The sequence below is a fragment of the Arachis hypogaea genome, chromosome 3 (assembly GCF_003086295.3).
Source record: "Arachis hypogaea cultivar Tifrunner chromosome 3, arahy.Tifrunner.gnm2.J5K5, whole genome shotgun sequence".
In the NCBI taxonomy this organism is placed as follows: domain Eukaryota; kingdom Viridiplantae; phylum Streptophyta; class Magnoliopsida; order Fabales; family Fabaceae; genus Arachis; species Arachis hypogaea.
The window spans coordinates 16499968-16523440 of NC_092038.1; the positions used below are offsets into that span (position 1 = coordinate 16499968).

Sequence of the window (23473 nt, forward strand, 5' to 3'; positions counted from 1 at the left end):
TTTCAAGCCAAGAACATAAAACTCTACTCTAAAATCCAACCAAGAATTTTATCAAACACTTGGAAGGCATAAAAGGAAAGCATAGTAAATTGATAACAAGAATAGAATCTAACAACAATTATTGAAATGAATTAACAACAACAATCAAAAGAAACACATTTATTATGAATTACCTTGATTGAATTGAAAGAGAGTAGAAGAAACAAAAGTAGATCTACAACAAAACACAAGAACAACATAAAGAAAATTACAAAAAAGAATGGAAGGAGAATGAATGTAACAACAAGGAATTGAGAAGATAGAAGTAGAAGAAGATGTATTAAAATCTAGATCTAAGAACTAAACCTAATCCTAATCCTAATCCTAGAGAGAAGTGAGAGCTTCTCTCTCTAGAAACTACTTCTAAAACTAAACTATGACTAATGGTAATAAACTAATGTCCCTTTGCTCTTCAATCCTTGGCTTTAAATAGCAGTTTAGGCGCCAAAGTTGGTTGGAATTGGGCCCCACAACCCTTGAGAATTCATTGGTCACGTTTTCATTAAAAAATCATAAACCAGCACCGACGCGTACGCGCACAGCACGCGTACGCGTCCATGGTGTGATTCGCAAGGTGCGCGCAAGCGCCAGGTGCGCGCGCGCGTCCATGGGCGAGTTCAACTTCTTTGACTTTTCATGATTTCTCCACTTTGCATGCTTTCCCTCTTCACTCCTTTGATCCATTCCTAGCCTTTTCAATCTGAAATCACTAACAAACATATCAAGGCATCTAATGGAATCAAGGAGAATTAGATTTAGCTATTTTAAGTCCTAAAAAGCATGTTTTCACATCTAAGCACAAATAAGGAGACAATCACAAAACTATGCTAATTCAATGGATAAATGTGGGTAAAAGGTGATAAAATCTCTTAAAATCAATACAAGATAAACCGTCAAAATGAGATTTATCAATGCTGAAATGGGTTCACTTAATGAACCCTTTTATATGTTGGGCTTGGGTCCAACTTAGGCCCGGTCCAACCTGTTAGTGTTTTTAGTCCGTTTGTCCTAACTTCGGGCCAAATCTTTAAAATTAATGCCTGGTTTTTCATTTCTAATATTTTTTTCTAAGGTTTTTTACTATTTCCACTTTTTCTCGTGCGGTACCGGGCAGATTTGAACCGGTTCAACCGGTTTGACTGCCGGTTTGTTGTTTTTTACGGTTTTTCATAGAAAACACATTTTCCAACTCAAAAAGACCTACTGAGTCCAAAAATCATATTTAAATCTCCAAATTCTCATCCTAACTTTTCAGAATTTAATTTGGACATTTAAATGATTTTATCCGTGAAAAACCCGGTTCTTACATCCTCCCCTCCTTAAAAAGATTTTCGCCCTCAAAAATCCGAATTACGCGATGTAATATATATATATATATATATATATATATATATATATATATATATATATATATATATATATTCTCCATGAAACATCCCACTTTTAGCATTACCAACCCAACAAGTTATCAACGCACCTCGTTCTCCAATTCTCAAGTATGCTCTCCAACTTCTGCTCTTCTCCAAGCACCCTTAACCAATGAAACTTCCTTTCCTAGCAGCTTCTTTACACGGTTATCATCGATTCTTACTGTGTCACTTGGAATATCAAGTCCTCTCTTAACTCGATTGACTTAGGCTCTAATACATGAGCCGCATCCGATGTGTACTTACGGAGTTGGGACGTGTTGAATACGTCATGCAAGTTAGACAAATGGGGTGACAAAACTACTTGATAACTCATTTCAAAATCGTAGTCCTTAAGCAACTCCATCCATCTTCTCTAATGCATATTAAGATCTTTCTAATCAAAGACGTACTTGAGACTTTTATGATCAGAAAAGAAGCTAAACCTTACTCCATACAAGTGGTGTCTCCAGATCTTTAATGCAAACACAATCACCGTTAATTCTAAGTCATGAATTGAGTAATTCACCTCATGCGGTCTTAGCTGACGCGATGCATAAGCCACCACATTTCGGTGTTGCATCAACATGCAACCTGATGAGCGGATAATTTATACGCTTTTTGGCATTATTTTTACATAGTTTTTAATATGTTTTAGTTGCTTTTTAGTATATTTTTATTAGTTTTTATGCAAAAATCACATCACTAGACTTTACTATAAGTTTGTGTGTTTTTATGTGATTTCAGGTATTTTCTGGCTGAAATTGAGGGACATGAGCAAAAATCTGATCCAGAGGCTGAGAAAGGACTGAAGATGCTGTTGGATTCTGATTTTCCTGCACTCGAAGTGGATTTTCTGGAGCTACAAAAGCCCAATTGGCACGCTCTTAATTGCGTTGGAAAGTAGACATCTTGGACTTTCTAGAAATGTATAATAGTACATACTTTTCCTGAGATTTGATGGCCCAAACTGGCGTCCAAACGCCGGTCAGAGACCCTTTTCTGGCATAAAATGCCAGAACTGGCACCAAAGCTGGAGTTAAACGCCCAAAGTGGCACAAAAATTGGCGTTTAAACTCCAAGAAGAGCCTATTCATGTGAAAGCTTCAATGCTCAGCCCAAACACACACCAAGTGGGCCCTGGAAGTGGATTTCTGCACTATCTACACTTAGTTACTCATTTTCTGTAAACCTAGTTTACTAGTTTAGTATAAATAGCACCTTTTACTATTGTATTCATATCTTTAGATCATTTTTGAGACTATCTTAGGATCACTTTTGATCTCCTGATCATGTTTGGGGGCTGGCCATTCGGCCATGCCTGGACCTTCATCAGTAATGTATTTTCAACGGTAGAGTTTCTACACCTCATAGATTAAGGTGTGGAGCTCTACTGTTCCTCATGAATCAATGCAAAGTACTATTATTTTTCTATTCAATTCACGCTTATTCTCGTTCTAAGATATTAACTCGTACCTCAACCTGATGGATGTGATGATCCGTGACACTCATCATCATCCGCCCTTATGAATGCGTGCCTGACAACCGCCTCCGTTCTATCTGCGAGAGCTTGAGTGTGTATCTCTTGGCCTCCTGGTTCATGATGCATGGTTTCTTCTCCTGACAACAATGCCTTCTATTCCGTGAGATCAGAGTCTTCGTGGTATAAGCTAGAATCAATTGGAAGCATTCTTGAGATCCGAAAAGTCTAAACCTTGTCTGTGGTATTCCGAGTAGGATCTAGGATGGGATGATTGTGATGCACTTTAAACTCGTGACTGTTGGGCGTAGTGACAGTGTTCAAAAGGATCATTGGATCTTATTCTGACACGATCAAGAACCGACATCTGATTAGCCACGCGGAAAACCGTAGCGGACATATTTTCACTGAGAGGATGGTTGGTAGCCATTGACAACGGTGATCCACCAACATACAGCTTGCCATGGAAGGGAGTACGCATGATTGGATGAGGACAACAGGAAAGTAGAGGCTCAGAGGGAACAAAGCATCTCCATAGGCTTATCTGAAATTCCCACCAATGAATTGCATAAGTATCTCTATCATATTTTATGTTTTATTTCTTTTTTTTAATCATCAAAACCTCATAACCATTTGAATCCGCCTGACTGAGATTTACAAGATGACCATAGCTTGCTTCAAGCCGACAATCTCCTTGGGATCGACCCTTACTCACATAAGGTATTACTTGGACGACCGAGTGCACTTGCTGGTCAGCTGCGTGGAGTTGTGAGAGAAGTGTGAACTCACGATTTCGTGTACCAAGTTGTTGGCACCGTTGCCGGGGATTGTTCGAGTTTGGACAACTGACGGTTCATCTTGTTGCTTAGATTAGGTAATTTTCTGCTTGTTTCAACCTTTATTTTCAAAAAGTTTTCAAAAACCTTTCCAAAAATTTTCTCTTCTTTTTCGTTTTTCCAAAAAAAAATTTCAAAAAATTACAAAAAAATTAATAAAATCATAAAAACAAAAATATTTTTGAGTTTCTTGTTTGAGTCTGGTGTCAAATTTTAAGTTTGGTGTCTATTGCATATTTTTAATTTTCCTTAAAAAAATTTTCGAAAACTCATGCATATGTTCTTCTTGATCTTCAAGTTGTTCTTGATGATTGTCTTTGTTTGATCTTGTGTTTTTCTTGTTTTATTTCTTTTCTTGTTTTTCATATGTATTTTTGAATTTTTAGAGTCAAAAGTTTAAATATTTCTAAGTTTGGTGTCTTGCGTGTGTTTCTTTTCTTAAAAAAATTTCAAAAATATGTTCTTGATGTTCATCATGATCTTCAAAGTGTTCTTGGTGTTCATCTTGACATTCAAAGTGTTCTTGCATGCATTTTTTGTTTTGATCTTAAATTTTCATGTTTTGAGTCATTTTCATATTTTTTTCTCTCCTCGTTAAAAATTCAAAATTAAAAAAAAGTATCTTTCCCTTATTTCTCTCATAAATTTCAAAATTTTGTATTGACTCAGTCAAAATTTTTTTAAAATTTAGTTGTTTCTTATGAGTCGAGTCAAATTTTCAATTTAAAAATCCTATCTTTTCAAAAAATTTTCAAAAATTAAATTGTTTTCATTTTTCTTCTTAATATTTTCGAAAATTTTAAAAAATTGATTTTCAAAATCTTTTTCTTATTTTTATTTCATATTTTCGAAAACCTTCCTAACAATTAAGGATTTGATTAAAAAAAATTTCAAGTTTGTTACTTTCTTGTTAAGAAAGGTTCAATCTTTAAATTCGAGATCATATCTTTTAGTTTCTTGTTAGTCAAGTCATCAATTTTAATTTTCAAAATCAAATCTTTTTAAAATTCTTTTTCAAATCTTTTTCAAAATAGATTTCAATCATATCTTTTTCAAAATCTTTTCTAACTTCTTATCTTTTCAAAACTTACTATTTCTTATCTTTTTCAAAATTACCTAACTACTTTTTCACTTCTCATTTTCGAAAATCACCTTCCTCTTTTCAAAAATCTTTTTAATTAACTAATTATTTTAAACTCTAATTTTATTTTATTCCCTTTTTTAATTTTCGAATACTGACCAATAATTAAAATAAAAAATATTTTTCTTTTCTTTTCTTCTAATTAATTTTCAAATTTCTTCTCTCTCTCATCTATTTCTATTTATTTATTTAATTACTAACACTTCTCTTCTTCTTTAAATTTGAACCCTCTCTCCCTCTCTGTGTTCGAATTCTCTTTATTTTCTCTCTACCTCATTCCTCTCTTCTTCCCTTCTTTTACTCACATAAAGGAATCTCTATACTATGACATAGAGGATTCCTCTTCTTTTTTGTTCTCTTCTTTTTCACATGAGCAGGAATAAGGATAAAGACATTCTTGTTGAAGCCGATCCTGAACCTGAAAGGACTCTGAAGAGGAAACTAGGAGAAGCTAAAGCACAAATCTCTGGAGAGGACCTGACAGAAATTTTCGAAAAAGAAGAAGACATGGCAGCCAAAAATAATAACAACAATGCAAGGAAGATGCTTGGTGACTATGGTGCACTAACTTCCAACTTCTATGGAAGAAGCATCTCAATTCCTGTCATTGGAGCAAACAACTTTGAGCTTAAGCCTCAATTAGTTTCTCTAATGCAGCAGAACTGCAAGTTTTATGAACTTCCATTAGAAGATCATCATCAGTTCTTATCTGAATTCTTGCAGATCTGTGATACTATTAAGACCAATGGGGTTGATCCTGAGGTCTACAGACTTATGCTTTTCCCTTTTGCTGTAAGAGACAGAGCTAGGACATGGTTGGACTCACAACCTAGAGAAAATCTGAACTCTTGGGACAAGCTGGTCAATGCTTTCTTGACCAAATTCTTTCCACCTTAAAAGATGAGTAAGCTTAGAGTGGATGTCCAAACCTTCAGACAGAAGGAAGGTGAATCCCTCTATGAAGCTTGGGAAAGATACAAGCAATTAACCAAAAGGTGTCCTTCTGACATGTTTTCAGAATGGAGCATCATATGTATATTCTATGATGGTTTGTCTGAATTATCCAAGATGTCATTAGACCATTCTGCTGGTAGATCTCTTCATCTGAAGGCACCTGCAGAAGCCCAAGAACTCATTGAAATGGTTGCAAATAACCAGTTCATGTACACTTCTGAGAGAAATCCTGTGAATAATGGGGTGACTCAGAAGAAAGGAGTTCTTGAGATTGATACTCTGAATGCCATATTGGCTCAGAACAAAATATTGACTCAACAAGTCAATACGATTTCTCAAAGTCTGGCTGGATTGCAAGCTAAAGACGCCTCCTCTGAAGGAGAAGCTTATGACCCTGAGAATCCTGCAATGGAAGAGGTAAATTACATGGGAGAATCCTATGGAAACACCTATAATCCTTCATTGAGGAATCCCAAATTTCTCATGGAAGGATCAACAGAAGCCTCAACAAGGCTTCAATAACAATAATGGTGGGAGAAATAGGTTTTGCAATAGCAAACATTTTCCATCATCTTCTTAGCAACAGACAGAGAACTCTGAGCAGAGCCTCTCTGACTTAGCAAACACAATCTCTGATCTATCTAAGGCCACTCTAAGTTTTATGAATGAAACAAGGTCCTCCATCAGAAATTTGGAGGCACAAGTGGGTCAGCTGAGCAAAAGAGTTACTGAAACTCCTCCTAGGTGCAGTGGGTGAATTTGTGACTTAGTCATTGTAATCTTTTGTTATATGGTGTGTATAGTTACTCTAAACAAAGATGAAGTATTTGCTTGGTACCAACCAGTTCTTAATTAATTATGAGGAATGAGATTGTAGTTGAGGTTGTATTATTCTTGAACATGAGTATGATTATATTGTAATTGCTGATGATGTCCAAAGGAAATCAAAGACAGAGAGAATCAACAATGTAGCTAATTAAAACCTATCTTCAATGATGTTAATTTTGTTTATTTTGTTATTCATCTCATATTTTAAACCAAGTTCAAGAAATTCAAAAAAAAATACCAAATTTTGGTTAAAAAATTGATGTAACTTTTAATGAATATTTTTTAAAAGTTTTTTTTATTTAGTATATTAATATTAGATTTTTCTATCTAAATAATTTTTATTTTAGTTTATTTTTTTCAGGAACTAGAGAAAACATGTTCAATGTAAGAAAAATAAATATAAATGGTTGGCTTCTTTACAAAGTTAAAAATTTATTATTTTTTTCTTGTTCTAAAGTTTTTGTATGTTCCTGATAACTGGCAATTAAAAAGAAACAAAAAGTTAATAATTAATTTCATTCGATATTTTTTGTAGTTTATTTTCTATTAATAAAAATATGTTTTCTGTTTTATTTTTTATATTTTATATCTTTAATCTGTTGTAGTTTCAAATATTGAATTGATGTTGTTATATTTTTAATTGGTGTACATAGTATATAAGCTATTGAATATTTTAGTAAGTAATGTTATTATTTGTTGTTAACTAATTTAAAATTTTTAAAATTATTATGTAAATAATTAAAATGATAAATATTATAAACAATGCAGCTAATTAAAACCTAACATCCATTATGTTAATTTTTTTTATTTTGTTATTCACTTGAGTTTTGAAACTAAATTGAAGAGATTCAAAGAACAAAGTATTAAAGTTTGAATAAAAAAATTGATGTTGGTTTTAATGAATATCTTTCAAAAGTTTTTTTTACTATGTTAATATTCGATTTCATAACAATTTTAAACTCAGTTTCAAATAATGTAATATATCATCATGTAATCCAAAAATAAAGTATATATACTATTTAATATTTAATATAGATAACATGTGATGTTGTTATTATTGTGATATTATTATTATTAATTTACGGTAACATACTAATAATTGTATAGTCTTGGAATACATAAAGAAAATGGTGATATTTATAATTAACATTCAATGTAGGATAGCAAGTATATTTTTTTTTACTTATTATTGATTTTATTATTTGAAAAGGGTTTATATTTTTAACAGCTGACAATTAATTTTACTATGCCTCTTCAAATACTTAATAAAATGAAAATGTATACAGTTTTGTGTTTATTATTTAAAAATAAATCCTTTTCTTTTTCTTATAATTTTTAATATATACACTTCTCTTGATGGCATATGTATTTTGGTCTAATAAAAAGTTAAGTATGCCTCATGATAATTATCTGCAAACATTTAAATTGTAGGTTAAAAAATTTGATAGGTCAAGTTCAAGACAAAATCCAAAAGTTACCATTAAATGATTTCTACTCCTTATATTAGACTCCATTCTCTCCCTCAAGAATCACTCAGACTCGGTATTTCTCAATTTTAATCTGTAGCTTGTGATCTCCAACATTTTGTAATTCGTACCATCTTCCCTGGTTTTCTTTTTTCACAATTCTAGTTATTTTCATTCTGTTTTTCCTTTGGACCTGATTGTTTGTTCTTGATTTTGTTAAGATTGGCTGTTGTTATTTATTTAATCATTGTAAAACAATCTCTCTTTTTTATATAATAGATAAAATATTAGATTTTTTCTACAGTGTTGATAAGGATATTTAAAGGATCAAACAGCTGAATGGTGATATATGCAGGTACAAGTGGTTTCAACATGTAAATTACTCAATATAAAGTCCGTTCGATTTGACAACATTATTTAGATTTCATCACAATCGGTAATGGTACACACATTTTTTTCTAAGTTCTATTTTAGCATCATGCTGAATAGACATATATTTTACTACGTTGACTGAAATGTCTATGTGTCCTACAGTAGATATCCTCGATCTCCTTGCTACGAGAAAATAATGACAAATTCAGATCTCGGCACAACTCGATTGGTAAAATAACTTTAATGAAGTCAGTTCTTTCTTTAACAAACTTATGAAATATTGACTTTGTATTTACTTACCTAGAAAATGCCTTCTAAATTGCTAAATATTATATATTCATTGCAGTACTTGTCCACTAAGTTTGCTGCATATCTGAAACCATTTGGGCATGATTCTGTGTGGAAGATAACTGGTCCACTTTCAAGTGTAGGAAAAAATATTTTTTTTCCATCTCCTGAGAAGTAGAGGAAGAAATTCAGAATGAAAATTTAAAGTTGAGTGCAAGGAGTGTTGTAGATTATACAAGTTAAAGAGGAGGGACAAGCTTATCTTGAGGTTAATCTCCATACAAGACCAGCACATACAGTTGGAGATCAAGAAATCTTAATTTATACTTAAAAATGGCTATTTATCTATTAATATGTAGAAACAGATATTTTTTTTATGTTTTCGATTGTATTGGATATGTTTTTATTTTCTTTTTTATTTTTATGGATATTTGACAATCTATGTTTTAAATTTACCAAATAATAGGTTTTCTTTTGATTCGGATTCCTTTTAATACTAACCCAAATAATACTAATCCAAAAGGAAGGGGTAAAATTTGGGTTAGTCATGATGAAGACACGAATTGACCTATTAAATATAGTTTCTCTAATAATCGAAGATGAACTATTGTGAATGAGTGGTTGAAGCAAATTTTACAATGAAAATAAGTTACAAATTAGTGATGTTTTTACAATTTTTTAATTATTTTTTCTTTTATTTTTCATAATTTGTATTCTTATAAATTTTATATTGCGTAAAATTTTAATTAATTAATCACTCATTTTTTAGATAGTGAAAATAACACATTTTACTTAAAGACAGTATTATTTCATTTTTTCAAGGTTCTAATTTTAACTTTAATTAATTGATTTATTTTTACATAAGGTCTATTTTTTATTGTTAATGTTTCTTAAAAAATTTTAAATTTTGTGTTATTGATTTACATAATATAATATCATTAATGGAATGCTTGCAACTTTGTCAAATATATTTTCATATATATCCATTTTTGATCCATGAAAACGACTGTGTTGTTATATATCATGAAATTATCTACTAAATTATATGTTTATTATGTTAATTTTTTTATTTTGTTGTTCACCTGATATTTGAAACCAAGTTAAAGAAATTCAAAGAACAAAATATTAAATTTTTAATAAAAAAATTGATGTTGGTTTTAATGAATATTTTTCAAAAATTTTTTTATTTACTTTTTTAATATTAGATTTTTTTACCTAGATAATTTATTTAAGTCTTTTTTTTTTTCAAGAACTAGAGAAAGCATGTCCAATGTAAGAAAAAAAATAACATGGTTGAAAGTTTCTTTATACAGCTGAAAAATCCTTCTTTCTTTCTTATTCTAAAGTCTTCGTATATTCATAACAATACTAATCTACTGGTAATTGAAAACAAACAAAAAGTCAATAATTAATTTCATTCTATATTTTTTAGAGTTTATTTTCCATTGGTAAAAATATGGTTTTTGTTTTAATTTTTATGCTTTATATTTTTATTTGTTGTAGTTCCAAATTTTGAATTGATATTATTCTATTTTTAATTGTTATACACAGTAAAGAAACTGCTGAATATTTCACTAAGTAATTTTAGTGTTCATTGTTAACTAATTTAAAATTTTTTAAATCATTATATAAATAATTAAAATGATAAATATTGTAATTATTATCGTATTATATTTTTATACATAAATATATTATATATTTTTAATTAGATAATTGTTTTTTATTAAAATAATTAAAAATATAATATATTGTACTTATGTATAGTTACATGATAAAAATTTTATAAAATACTAAATATGTTTTTTATATGTAATAATTGATTAATGAGTGAATTGTATTTGCAACACACAACATATACTTTATTCATTTTTTAGCAATACTTAGATGAATTAAAAGTGAGGGACAAAATTTGAGTTAATGACGATGAAGACATGAATTAACCCATTAAATACAGTTTTCCTAATATTCAAAAACAAATTATTTAATTGGTGGTTGGAACAAATTTTACAAGAAAAATAAGTTATAAATTGGTAATGTTTTATAGTTTCATAATTTTTTTCTTTTATTTTTCATAATTTATTTGTTTATAAAATTTATATTGCCTAAAATTTTCATTAATTAATCACTAATTTTATAGATAATAAACATAACACATGAAAATTAAAAACAATATTAAAAAATAAACAAAAAATCAGTAATTAATTTCATTCCATATTTTCTAGATTTTATTTTCCATAAGTAAAAATATGTGTTTTTATTTTATTTTTTATGCTTTATATTTTTAATTTGTTGTAGTTTCAAAATTTGAATTGATATTGTTATATTTTCAATTGTTATACATAATATAGACACTATTAAATATTTCAGTAACTAATCTTATTCTTTATTGTTAACTAATTTAATCTTTTTAAAATCATTATATAAATAACTAAAATGATAAATATTGTAATCAATGGAGTTAGTACTTACAAATTTAGGAAACTTGCAAAACAGATCAGTTTAGATGCACTAAACCCTCCCCCCTCCCCCCCCCCCAATTTTCCCATTGTGTATTGTGAGATTATACTTTCCTCCCAACGCAGGAACCTTAGCAACCCACACAACGGCGCAGTTATCTTCCTCCCTTCACCCTCGCTAGGTCTCGTCCTTCCTATCAACGCCGGCGAGCTGTCTCCGTGACTTCCCTCCAGCTGCTGAATGACTCCCGTATGTTCCACGGTCGCCATTCGTCTCTACGTCATGCATCTCTACTCCAGCATCGTCGGTGTAAGCTTGGTTCCACAGGTCCAGTTCTCCCTCTGTTTTGTGCTTCTAGCTTCTGGATTTTATTTTTTACAAGAATAATTGCTTCGGAGTTTAAATTCTTTTATTTAAAAAAATAAGTTATATTAAAGCTAATCATTGTCAGTTTTATTCTAATTCAACTGAATAATTTTTGTTTCTTGTTGAGCTTGCTAATCCATTTAGTTTTATTTTGTGTTTGAATTCTGTACTTTGTTAATTTTCTATTTCTATAATAAGTTGATGTTGTACAGTTGTACTTCATATACTAATAGGGTATTTTTAGTCTCTGATTTTTAATTTACTAGTATTTTGCAGGAACAATATTTAGATTCCGAAGATGTGACACTTGAGAATCTTGAGGTAAACTCTCCATCTGTTGATGATTGTCCCAATATCAAGAAAGCATATCTGGATATTTATCCTACACATAGGGATTTTGCTTGGGTTCCTAATGTCCTCTGGGCACTTTGCAAAACAAAATTCTTGTGGCTGCAACTTTCAATAATAGGGGTGATTTGCTTAATGAAATGATGAATTTATGCTTTTAGTGATGTGTTGAAATTAATATCGAATGATCTTCTGCATGCAGTGCTTGATTAGTGCACCAGTACTGGAGCTTCCTAACTTTTGCAATTTGATTCAGCTTCAAGTCAATTTTCATAGTTTTCAGAAGAGTTTTCTAATAGATTTGCCTCACAATTGTCTTAAGCTTCAAGCTCTAAAAGTTTATATATCTAATGTATGGTTGATCCCATCACTTCAACTTTTTGTCTGTTTGCAATTTGTTTGCAAACTTTGACTTGACTTGTTCCTTGTTTTCAGTTCATGGATGATTGATCCGGGTCTTACCTAAACTCCGATAAACGCAATGGTTGGACACATTCCCTTTGTAGTCTTAGCTGCATTGTATTGCATTTGAACACTGTTGAGCATCGATGATATGTAAACACTCCAGAGTTGCATGAATTGACTGCATATAATTTACATAGAGGGCTTGTGTTGAAATAAATGAGAATTCATGCTAAATATAGCCTAGATTCAAAATCTAAAATTTAGCAGGTACTATCTGAAATACAAAGGGACTCTAGCATGTGCTGACTTGAAGTAAACTAACTGATCAGCATTCACCTGTGATAAGGACTTTGTTGATGTATGGTCTTGGCTCTCTGCTAAACTATATGCTTCTTTTGCATCAATGGTTACATGAATTATCAGTAATGAGATAACCATGAATCTTTGCAATTAATCTGGGTTATTTTTCATATAAATATCATAGTAACCACATGGGTGGTTTATCCTCGTTGATATTATGATATGGTGATGTCATATGGGGTTGTTTATATGCTATAAATTGCTTTCAGCCTTTGCCAATGCCTAATAGATTTTCCTGAATAGCATGCATGTTTCTATAATCTATCCTATTGGATTTATGTGTTGATTTCTGCATTTACTTATACTATTCTTCTTTTTTTCAATAAATACTGAGTTTTTTTATTTAAAATGGTATTTCAATTGTGTCTCTGTTAATTTTGTGCTAAAGGATTTTTTCTATTGCTACTCCTGCTGGAAAGTACTTTCCTAACCTCTTCTCTGTTTTACTAATTTAACATACCTGAAAAGATTTACAAATTAGTGGGTTAGTTGAAAACTTGAAATCTGAGGCTTGAAAGTTGAAACCTCCTATATTCATTTTTTCTTCTATGGGCAACAATTTATTAGCTAAACTATTCTATTTTGAACTTACAATTACAACAGATATGATTATGATGATGATAATTCTATAATATAATTGATTGATTATTATTGTTTTGTGTGTGAATCATGGAAGTGAAAACCACTTACTGTGGGGGGTTTCTATATATGACACTATCATGGTTCTTCTATTACATTGTGTGATGCAGTTTGTTTTTTTTTTTAATTCCTAATTCTTATACCATTAATATAACTATATATTTTCTTTAGACTAAATTATAATTTTAGTTCTCATAAAATTTAATTTATTTACAAAATCATTTTTGAAAAAAAAAGGGATATTTTAAGTTTTCAAATGTCATCTTAATTTGATCGAATTTCAGAAATTTTATTTTGTACATGAAAATAATTCATATATTTAATCGTTTTTTTTTGTTGTTGTGGGTTAATTAGAAATTTTATTCTAGAGTACATATATACAATTATTATCTAGATATAGTTTATCTTTTTTTATGTTATACAAGTTATCCATATCGCAGATATAAAAAAAGGGAAAATCACTTTAAAAGATTGTTAGGAAGATTTAATTATTAAAACGAATTTTTAATATTAAAATTATTAACAATAATTAATTTTTATTTTAACATGTATCATATTTAAGAGGAAAGAAACAAATTTTTTATTAAAAAATAAATATATTCTTCATAATTTTTTTAGTTATTTTTCCTAATGTATGTATGTTAATCTTTTTTATATTGCTAAAATTTTCATTGATTACTTAATTATTTATTTCTTTGTCTTCTGTGATTTTCCATCGTTCTTTTCCCTTATTATCAATATAAAATAAAAAAAAATTATGAAAGTTACTTAAACTTCGGAAGAAATAAAATTTATTCATATAAAAAACTCTGAAATAAATAAAAAATGATATTATGATATATTTTTCTTAATATTTAGTTCTTTTTAACTATCATAAATATTAACAAAAATTTAGTCCTTAATAATTGTGTGATTATTTGTCTTCTTGAATAATTAATTTGTCATAACCGTTATTTAGTGTAATTTATTTTAAAAAAATTATCCAGATAATTTTAATTATTATCTTCTATCTTCTACTATCTTCTATTAGTATTTTCCCTTTTTTAAAGTCACCAACAAAACCTAAAAAAAACCAAAGGTCCCTCCCTTCTCTCTCCCCCACACGCAATAAAAAAAAGAGAACCTCAGAAGAAGTAACTGAGTGACCGTCTGTCATCTCTCTCTGGTATCTTGGTGGACGAAATTGTGATCATCAATAATGGCTCCAAAGACTTGGTGCTCTCAAACATAAATCACACTTTGTCACAACTCCGCACAACTAACCAGTAAGTGTACTGGGTCGTCCAAGTAATACCTTACGTGAGTAAGGGTCGATCCCACAGAGATTGTTGGTATGAAGCAAGCTATGGTCATCTTGTATATCCCATTCAGGCGGACTCAACTATATTAAGAGATTATTGGATTTTCGAATAATAATAATAAATTAAACAGAAAATAAAGATAGAGTTACTCATGTAATTCAATGATGAAAATTTCAGATAAGTGTATGGAGGTGCTGTGTTCCTTCCGAATCTCTGCTTTCCTACTGCTTTTATCCAATCTTTGTCAATCCTTTCTATGGCAAGCTGTATGTAAGGCATCACTATTGTCAATAGTTACATCTCATCCTCTTAGTGAAAATGGTCCAAATGCTCTGTCACAGCACGGCTAATCATCTGTCGGTTCTAGATCATGTTGGAATAGAATCTCTTGATTCTTTTGCGTTTGTCATCACGCCCAGCATTCGTGAGTTTGAAGCTCGTCACAGTCATTCAATTCCAGAATCCTACTCGGAATACCACAGACAAGGTTAGACTTTCCGGATTTCCATGAATGTTGCCATCAATTCTAGCTTATACCACGAAGATTTTGATTAAGGAATCCAAGAGATATGCGCCCGGTCTAAGGTAGAATGGAAGTGGTTGTCAGTCACGCATTAATAGGTGAGAATGATGATGAGTGTCACGGATCATCACATTCATCATGTTGAAGTGCAACGAATATCTTAGAATAGGAATAAGTCAAATTGAATAGAAAATAGTAATTGCATTGAAACTTGAGGCACAGCAGAGCTCCACACCCTTAATCTATGGTGTGCAGAAACTCCACCGTTGAAAATACATAAGTGATGAAGGTCCAAGCATGGCCGAATGGCCAGCATCCATGAAAGACCGAATGGTCAAAAGAAATAGATAGTAAAAGACATCTAATAAACTAGTAAAAAGTTCTATTTATACTAAACTAGCTACTAGGGTTTACAGAAGTAAGTAATTGATGCATAAATTCACTTCCGGAGCCCACTTGGTGTGTGCTTGGGCTGAGCTTGATCTATCTACGAGCTGAGGCTTCTCTTGGAGTTGAACGCCAAGTTGTAACGTGTTTTAGGCGTTCAACTCTGGTTCGTGACGTGTTTCTGGCGTTTGACTCCAGAATGCAGCATAGAACTGGCATTGAGCGCCAGTTTACGTCGTCTAATTACGAGTAAAGTATGGACTATTATATATTGCTGGAAAGCTCTGGATGTATACTTTTCAACGCTATTGATAGCGTACCATTTGGAGTTCTGTAACTCCAGAAAATCCATTTTGAGTGCAGGGAGGTCAGATTCCAACTACATCAGCAGTCCTTTGTCAGCCTCCTATCAGAGTTTTGCTCAGGTCCCTCAATTTCAGCCAAAAAATACCTAAAATTACAGAAAAATACACAAACTCATAGTAAAGTCCAGAAATGTGAATTTAGCATAAAAACTAATGAAAACATCCCTAAAAGTAACTAGATCATACTAAAAATTACCTAAAAACAATGCCAAAAAGCGTATAAATTATCTGTTCATCACAACACCAAACTTAAATTGTTGCTTGTCCCCAAGCAACTGAAAATCAATTAGGATAAAAAGAACAGAATATACTATAAATTCCAAAATATCAATGAATATTCACATGTGTTGTTGATTTTCTCACTCTTGATATAATTTGATTGGTTGATAAGTTTGTTACATTCAAAGTGTACTGATTACAAGAATCAATTTCCATCTCATAATGTTCTGTATAAGCTTATCTTACATCTTTTACTGTTACTATTTTTAGTTTGTTTATATTTTTTCTATCAATTAAAATTGAAATATATAGATGTATTGATGAACATCACAGCAAGAGATTGACTGAGTATGATATGAAGGCTGATCGATTTGTAAGTTTGTGTAACTATTATTTCATACTTATTGGTGAATTTATTTTTTATGACCTATTTCTAACCTTTTTTTTAAACAGTATATTTACCGTGAGTTTGCTAGATTATTAGTTAAGAGTGGAGGATCAGAACAATGGAAATTTATTGTTAAGGACTCAAAGATTACTAAAACCTTTGCAATGAATGTCTTGAAAAGTAAGGGCAGGAATCGAGAGTACAAAATCGGACCCAAATAAAAAGATTTTGTCAGGATGCATAAACTTAGGCCTGGATATTTATGTGTATTTAGGAGTGTTTCGAACAAAGATCATTTGATTCAGGTTTCTGTGGTTAGAAAGTACTTATTCAGCTTCTTTGAGACTTTCTTTTATTAATTTGGGATATGTATTCTATTTTGGACCCTGGGTTTTTCATTATCTAAAATTCAAAATATGTATGGGATGTGAACTTCTTGGTTAACTTAAATACCTTTTGATATCAGATGTGAATAGTCAGATTAATATGTTATTTGGTTATCTCATTCCCCCAATTAGTTTTATACTTATTGTAATTAGATGCTTCTCTTTTTATATCATTATCATGATGTGTTAGATCCTAATTAGCATTGATATAATGATATTAAATCGGCAGATTACTATGTTTAGATACAATTTATATTTAACAATATTACAACTTGATGTTCCTTTCAACTTTTCTCCTAATAAAAAATGCCTAATTGGTTGACATTTGTGAAGTTCTGAACTTTTCTAACCATTTAATTCTGATATGATCATAACTTTTTTAAATTAATTTTATTCAGCTTGATCATCTACTTTATTTCTCTTTAGAACATTGTCATCTTTGAATATGGCTATGTTTGATTGATTGGATATCTAATCCAATCATTATTGAATAATTTGTTTTTCGGGTATGTTCATAAAATGGTAATTCCGTGCAGTTTGCACGGATCCTCCTGCTAGTATATATATATTTACCCCACGACCTAAAATTTTTAGATTCGTTATGAACTTTGCTGAATAAATACATTAGAGTGGAGGTATATTTGGGCCAAAGAAGGTGGGAGTGGATGAAATAGGATTGAAATTGGAGATAAGATTAAGAGGAAGAGATGACTATAATAATAGTAGTGGCCATGGTGGTAGGCAGGTAGGGGTTTGGAAAGGAGGTTTGAAAAAGAGAAAAATATTTTAGAAAGAGGAAGTATATGGAGCCAATAGAATATTTGTACAATGTGTATAATGAAGATTTAAGGATGTCTGATTCAGTATTAGAGATATAACTATTAGTGTTATCTTTTTCCATCAGCTTAAATTTTTGTATATTATTTAATATTTTTTATTGAGATTTTTTATAAATTTAAATATCATTTAAAAATATAGATGACCATTATTAAATATATTGAATAAATATTTATATATAAAATTTCGAATGATATATATATTTTCTATAATAATTTAAAGGGATAAGTATGATTTTGGTCCCCAACATAAAGGCTGAAAATTTATTTTGTCCCCAACTTTTTTTCGCTCCAAAATGGTCCCCAAAGTTTCAGTATATTTTAAAATCGTCCTTCGGACGAAAATACCCTTCTCCCTTCACCCCAAAATCAACCAAAATCAACCACCACCAGCGCCACTAGAACAGAACCACCACCACCACCACCACCACCACCACATTATCATCATGGTCATCATTATCATCATCATCATCATAACAGAACCACGACCACCAGAACAGAACCACCAACACCACCAGAACCCATCACCACTACCACCAATTTTAAAATCATCATGGTTATCATCATCATTATCATCAGAAATCTACAACAATATTTCACAACAAATTTCAACAACAACAATATTCCACAACAAATTTCATAAAAAATCTAGAAATTTCACAAACAAATCCAGTTCCAGAAGAAGAAGAAGAAGAATTGGTGGTGTGGTGGTGCGGCGGAAGAAGAAGAAGAAGGAGGAGGTAGTGGTGGTGCGGTGCGGTGGTGCGGCGGGGGTGAGGTGCGGTGGTACGGCAGAAGAAGAAGAAGAAGAAGAAGAAGAAGAAGGTGGTGGTGGTGTGGTGCGGTGGTGCGGCGGGGGTGCGGTGCGGTGGTGCGGCAGAGCGGCGAGGCGGCGGCGTCCATGAAGACCGGTGGCGACGGCGAGAACCCTTTCCCTTCCCCCTCTTCTTCCCGAAACCCCCTCCCCATCTTCTCCCTTCGCATTCCCTTCCCCCTTTCCCCGAGGAGCAGAGCGGCGGCGACAACAAGCAAAGCGGCGACGGCGACGAATAGCGGCGACGACAGCGAAGAACGGCGGCGGTAATGAAGACCGGTGGCGGCGGTGAGGAGAGAAGAAGAAGAAGAAGAAGAAGAAGAAGAAGAAGAAGGTGGTGGTTGTGCGGTGCGGTACGACAGGACGGCAATGCGGCGGTGCGACGGTCCCTTCCCCTCCCCCTCCCCCCTTTTTCTCGCGCCCCCACTCCTCTTTCTTTTTCTCCCCACCTCCCCTTCTCTGTATCTATCCCTTTCTTTCTTTTTTTTATTTATTTTATACTTATTTTATATTTATTTTATTTTATATACTTTTTAATGAGGGGTAGTTTGGTAATAAAAAATAAAATTGGTGAAAAAGGACGATTTTTAAACAAACTGAAATTTTGGGGACCATTTTAGAGTGGAAAAAATGTCGAAAACAAAATAAATTTTTAACCTCTACGTTAGAGACCAAAATCATACTTATCCCTAATTTAAAATATCATGAATCAAATTATTTCGAAGGAAGTTAATTTAATAAGATTTGTCTGTTAACAGTATAATTTTGGATGTTTTGAAAGCTATAATATTTATTGTGTTAAATTATAATAATAGTTTTAATGTGAATCAGCACATATCGAATGTAGGTTAAATTATTTGTCAAATTTTATTTACAGAAGTTATCTATTTATTCAAGTTATTGTATTTATTATATTGCAGAGTAAACTGATAATTGAATTTCTAAAAATTTTAATTTTAAAATAATTAATTCTTAATAAATATTAATTAAATTTTTTACGATATTAAATGATAAATATTTTATATTTTTTTACTCAAAAATAAAATTTAGGAAACTATTCGATAATGATATTTAAAATATTTTTTTAAAAATATTTTATAATAATTAAAATTTAACACATAAAATCAATTTAAATTTAATCAAAAAATAATAAATTAAATTTTAAATCGATTTAAATTAATATTATTTTTTATAAAAAATAACTATAATACTTTTATTATAAAAAATTGACTAAAATATTCTTATTATATATATTAATTTTAAAAATCTAAATTTTAACATTTTTTTTCTGTCCTCATACGATTAAGATTTAAAATTTAAAATTTTAAGATTTAAAATTTTTAAAATTAATGTATACACTTATATAAAATAAAAATATTTTAATTATTTTTTATAATAAAAATATTATAATTATTTTTTTAAAAAAATATTAATTTATACCAATTTAAAATTAAATTTATTAATCCTTTGACTAAATTTATTTATCTAGTCTAATTTAATAAAAATAATACAATTTAATTAATTATATATATTAAATTTTAATTTTTAAAAAAATATCTTTTAAAAAGACATTTTTAACCACTTTCTCTAAATAACTCCCTAAAATTTAACAATTCATTATGCAAAATTCAACAACGGTACTCGCGTACTATTAACTATATAATGATGTATTTATCTATAAAAAAATCGCAGAAATAACATTTAAACTAAATTTCATTTTAAACTAAATTTCTCCTGCTTCGTTAACTATTTATATTCGAAAAGACATGGCGTATTTATCGATTACTATTATAGAAAATCTATTTAGTACTGGTTGTTTTTCCAAAGACTAATTAGCGATGAGATCAAAATGATTGGAACCTAATTATCACTTTATTCTATATATTTTATTGATGTTGTTTTCCCTCCACTAAGGGTGTTGGCGAGTTGCAACACAATGTGTACCAAACAAACGAGATTGACCCAAAACTCCACTCATACTCCATAGTGTATAGAACAACATACTCGATAAGTGATAAGCCATTAGCTACTTTTACAATTTACAAACAAGAGCCTACCAAAGCAAAAAGGTTGGATTTAAGTTGGCAGAAAATGTTGCAAATACCTAAGACCATCTTGAACACTAATATACCTCCAATCCACAACACTCAAAATCCCCACACTCACCTTATTCACCTTCACCTTCCCATTACTCCTCTTTTCACCGCACATTAATCCCACGTTCATATCCGCCACCACTGCACTCCCCACCGCACTCGAGCAACACCCTGGAGCTGGAAGCTCCTTCGAGAACCACCCCTCCGCACCAGCCACAAAATTAATTTTCCCCTTACAGCTCATCATGGTGAAAACCTCTCTCCACCCTTTTAATATCACGTTCCACGTGATCTTCACCTCCTTCACGCTTTCCTCAACCGCCGCACCATCGGAGCCAAAGCCAACGTCGAAGCGAAACACGCCCGGGGGATCCATAACCAGCGACTCGCCGGATTTTGTCACGGAGAAGACGCTGGAATCGGCCGAGGAAATTGAGACGGCGAAAACGAGGTCTGCGAGGGAGAGCTTCAGCTTTGTGGGATTCTTGCGGCGGCGCTTGACAGCGGAGTGGCCTATTCCGAACAGACGGCGGCATGAAACGGCATCTGCAGAAGAAGACGGAAGGTTCGAGAGAGAAGGAAAATGGGCGGTGAGGAATGGTATCCAGAGGTGGTCGGAAGACATTGAAGACGACCATGAGTTTGAGACGCAGGAAGCTATGGCGAGGGTTTTGGGGTCAAGGTAGTGAGCGACGAGAACAAGGACCTCCCATGGCGGTGGTAATAGCGTTGCAGAAGGAGGATTATCCATTTGGGGTTCTGAAGGGATGAGTTCCTGAATTTACAAAGATGGAATGTTATATATTTGTTAAGCAAAGGGCTGAGTTACGGTGGCACGTGGCAGGCGTGGGTGCTACGCATGGCTCTTTAGTGCCACGACAGACTGGGTGTCGGGCCTTTCATGCTGTCGCCGAAACACACGTTCCTAAAGTGAGCTTTTTCGGTGGTTCCCACTACGTTTTTCACCGAATTGCTGAAACATTGGAAATTTGCATATTGACCCCAAACCATATTTAACTTATTTGCGAAATGTACCACCAGAAGGCGCTGCTCTGCGTGGTAGGTAAGGCTGGGAATTACATTGTTGCTGGACTTGGTTACATTATCATTATATCATTGTCAATATATCAATATGATCTTTGCTTTCAAGTTTTAACAAGTTGTTCCCAGGCAAGATGTTATCTGATAGGTGTAGGAGGGATAGTGCGTGCAATGTATTATATCTTCGGGGTTGGTTTGAGGATTTTTTTATTTTAATAAATTAAATATATATAATAATTATTGTTTAAATAATTTTAAAAATTATTACCGAAATTCGTCAATTTCTCATATCTCGTTTACATGGTAAACGAGATAATTATAAATGAGATATACACGTATCACGTATACGTGTATATCTCATTTATAATGTAAACGAGATACGTGCAAGCTTATTTCGTTTACACTATAAATAAGATAAGGCTGGAGACGACTTTAAATACATGTTGTTCACAGTGTTGATTGTGCCCCCAATTTAAACTTTTTAACTACTTTCTCCTCTTTGTTACCCCTTTCTAATCATATTATCGATAAATAGACGATGACACGCACAGTTGGTAACAATGGAGACATCATCAGGCTAAACGAGACTTCGCATTACGTTGGGACAGTCGACTTTGCGGTTAATTCTGTTATGTTGAATTTTATGCAATTCCATATAGATATATGTGTGTGTCATGGTTAAAGTAGTCGCCAAGAACTAGAATATAGTTTGTATCGTTAGGAATAGGCACGGGTAGAAATTTGGAACTCTATTTTATTTTATTTGTGTTAGGTTGTTACTACATAATTATTAGTTTGAAACTCTATTTTATTTCTTATAGTTTTACCAAATTTATAATTAGATTTTTATATTTTTTTTAATTTAGTTGTTATACTACTTTATTTTTATAATTAGATTTTTTTATATCAAATATATTAAAATTAACATAATAATATTTTTCTCAAAAATATATAGTTAAAGATCTAATTATGTTCTTAATTATAAATATTTTTAATTTATAAAAAAATATTTATTTAACTTTAATATTTTTTATACTAAAAAGATATATATATATATATATATTTTATTATAGGTGTTTCCTTTTATTAAACGTGGTACTAACCTCATTGAATCATAACTTGTCGATCGCTACTCTTCATTGCAGGACTCTGACCTTATGTTGATCTCTGTTCTATTGCTGCAATTCAACCAACCTGATACCAATCAAAAGAATAAAAGCAGTTTATTATGGAGAAGGTCATAAAAAGTTACAAATTGATAACTAAATAAAGACATAAACAATCGTTCCTTCGCAGCCATAGGATAGATGTAGATCCCTCGCTTTGGTGGACACCACTGAAAAAATTTCTGGTATATCCAGGACATCAACAGCAGAGTGCAGCCAATGATGTTCGTGACGTCTCAGTATGCCGCTGAATACAGTAACTGGTACGTTCAAGCCAACACAACCATTCTCAAGACAACGGCCGATACCGCCCAAAGTCCTAGGTAGAACCCATATAGGTGACATTTGAGTTTTTATAAAAAGAAAAAGAAAACCTAACTCAAATGTCAACTCTAAACCCAGATAGAAGTATCACACGATAAAATGAATATTCACATGCTAAAATGCCAACCCTAACTCAAGTGTCAGAGCACATGATAACTCCAAAACCTGTGGCATCAATAGATCAAAATTAATTTTGGCTGCCTCTAATACAAGCATCCAAATTTTTTCATTGATTTCTGAAC

At 31.7% G+C, this 23473-nt stretch overlaps 1 protein-coding gene and 1 non-coding gene across 2 annotated transcripts; both read right to left on the reverse strand.

Annotated features, from left to right (window-relative positions):
* Positions 1-5808: 5808 nt before the first annotated feature.
* LOC112793025 (small nucleolar RNA R71) lies at positions 5809-5912 on the reverse strand. Its single transcript, XR_003197737.1, has one exon. It is a non-coding gene; the product is annotated as a small nucleolar RNA R71 (small nucleolar RNA).
* Positions 5913-20680: 14768 nt separating this feature from the next.
* Positions 20681-23252, reverse strand: LOC112789668 (probable F-box protein At5g04010). Its single transcript, XM_025831660.2, has 2 exons — positions 23022-23252; positions 20681-21475 (listed from the first exon to the last, which is right to left on the reverse strand). The coding sequence occupies exons 1-2, from the start codon at positions 23250-23252 to the stop codon at positions 20681-20683; spliced, it is 1026 nt and encodes a 341-aa protein (XP_025687445.2).
* Between the last annotated feature and the right edge of the window lie 221 nt (positions 23253-23473).

Bases quoted from the DNA above. Each gene is read 5' to 3' on its own strand.
- LOC112789668 (XM_025831660.2), bottom strand. From the start codon at position 23,252: ATGTCACCTATATGGGTTCTACCTAGGACTTTGGGCGGTATCGGCCGT. The intron at 21,476-23,021 runs GTTTATGTCTTT...TTGTAAATTCAG, and splicing joins ATGGCTGCGAAGGAACGATT to GAACTCATCCCTTCAGAACC.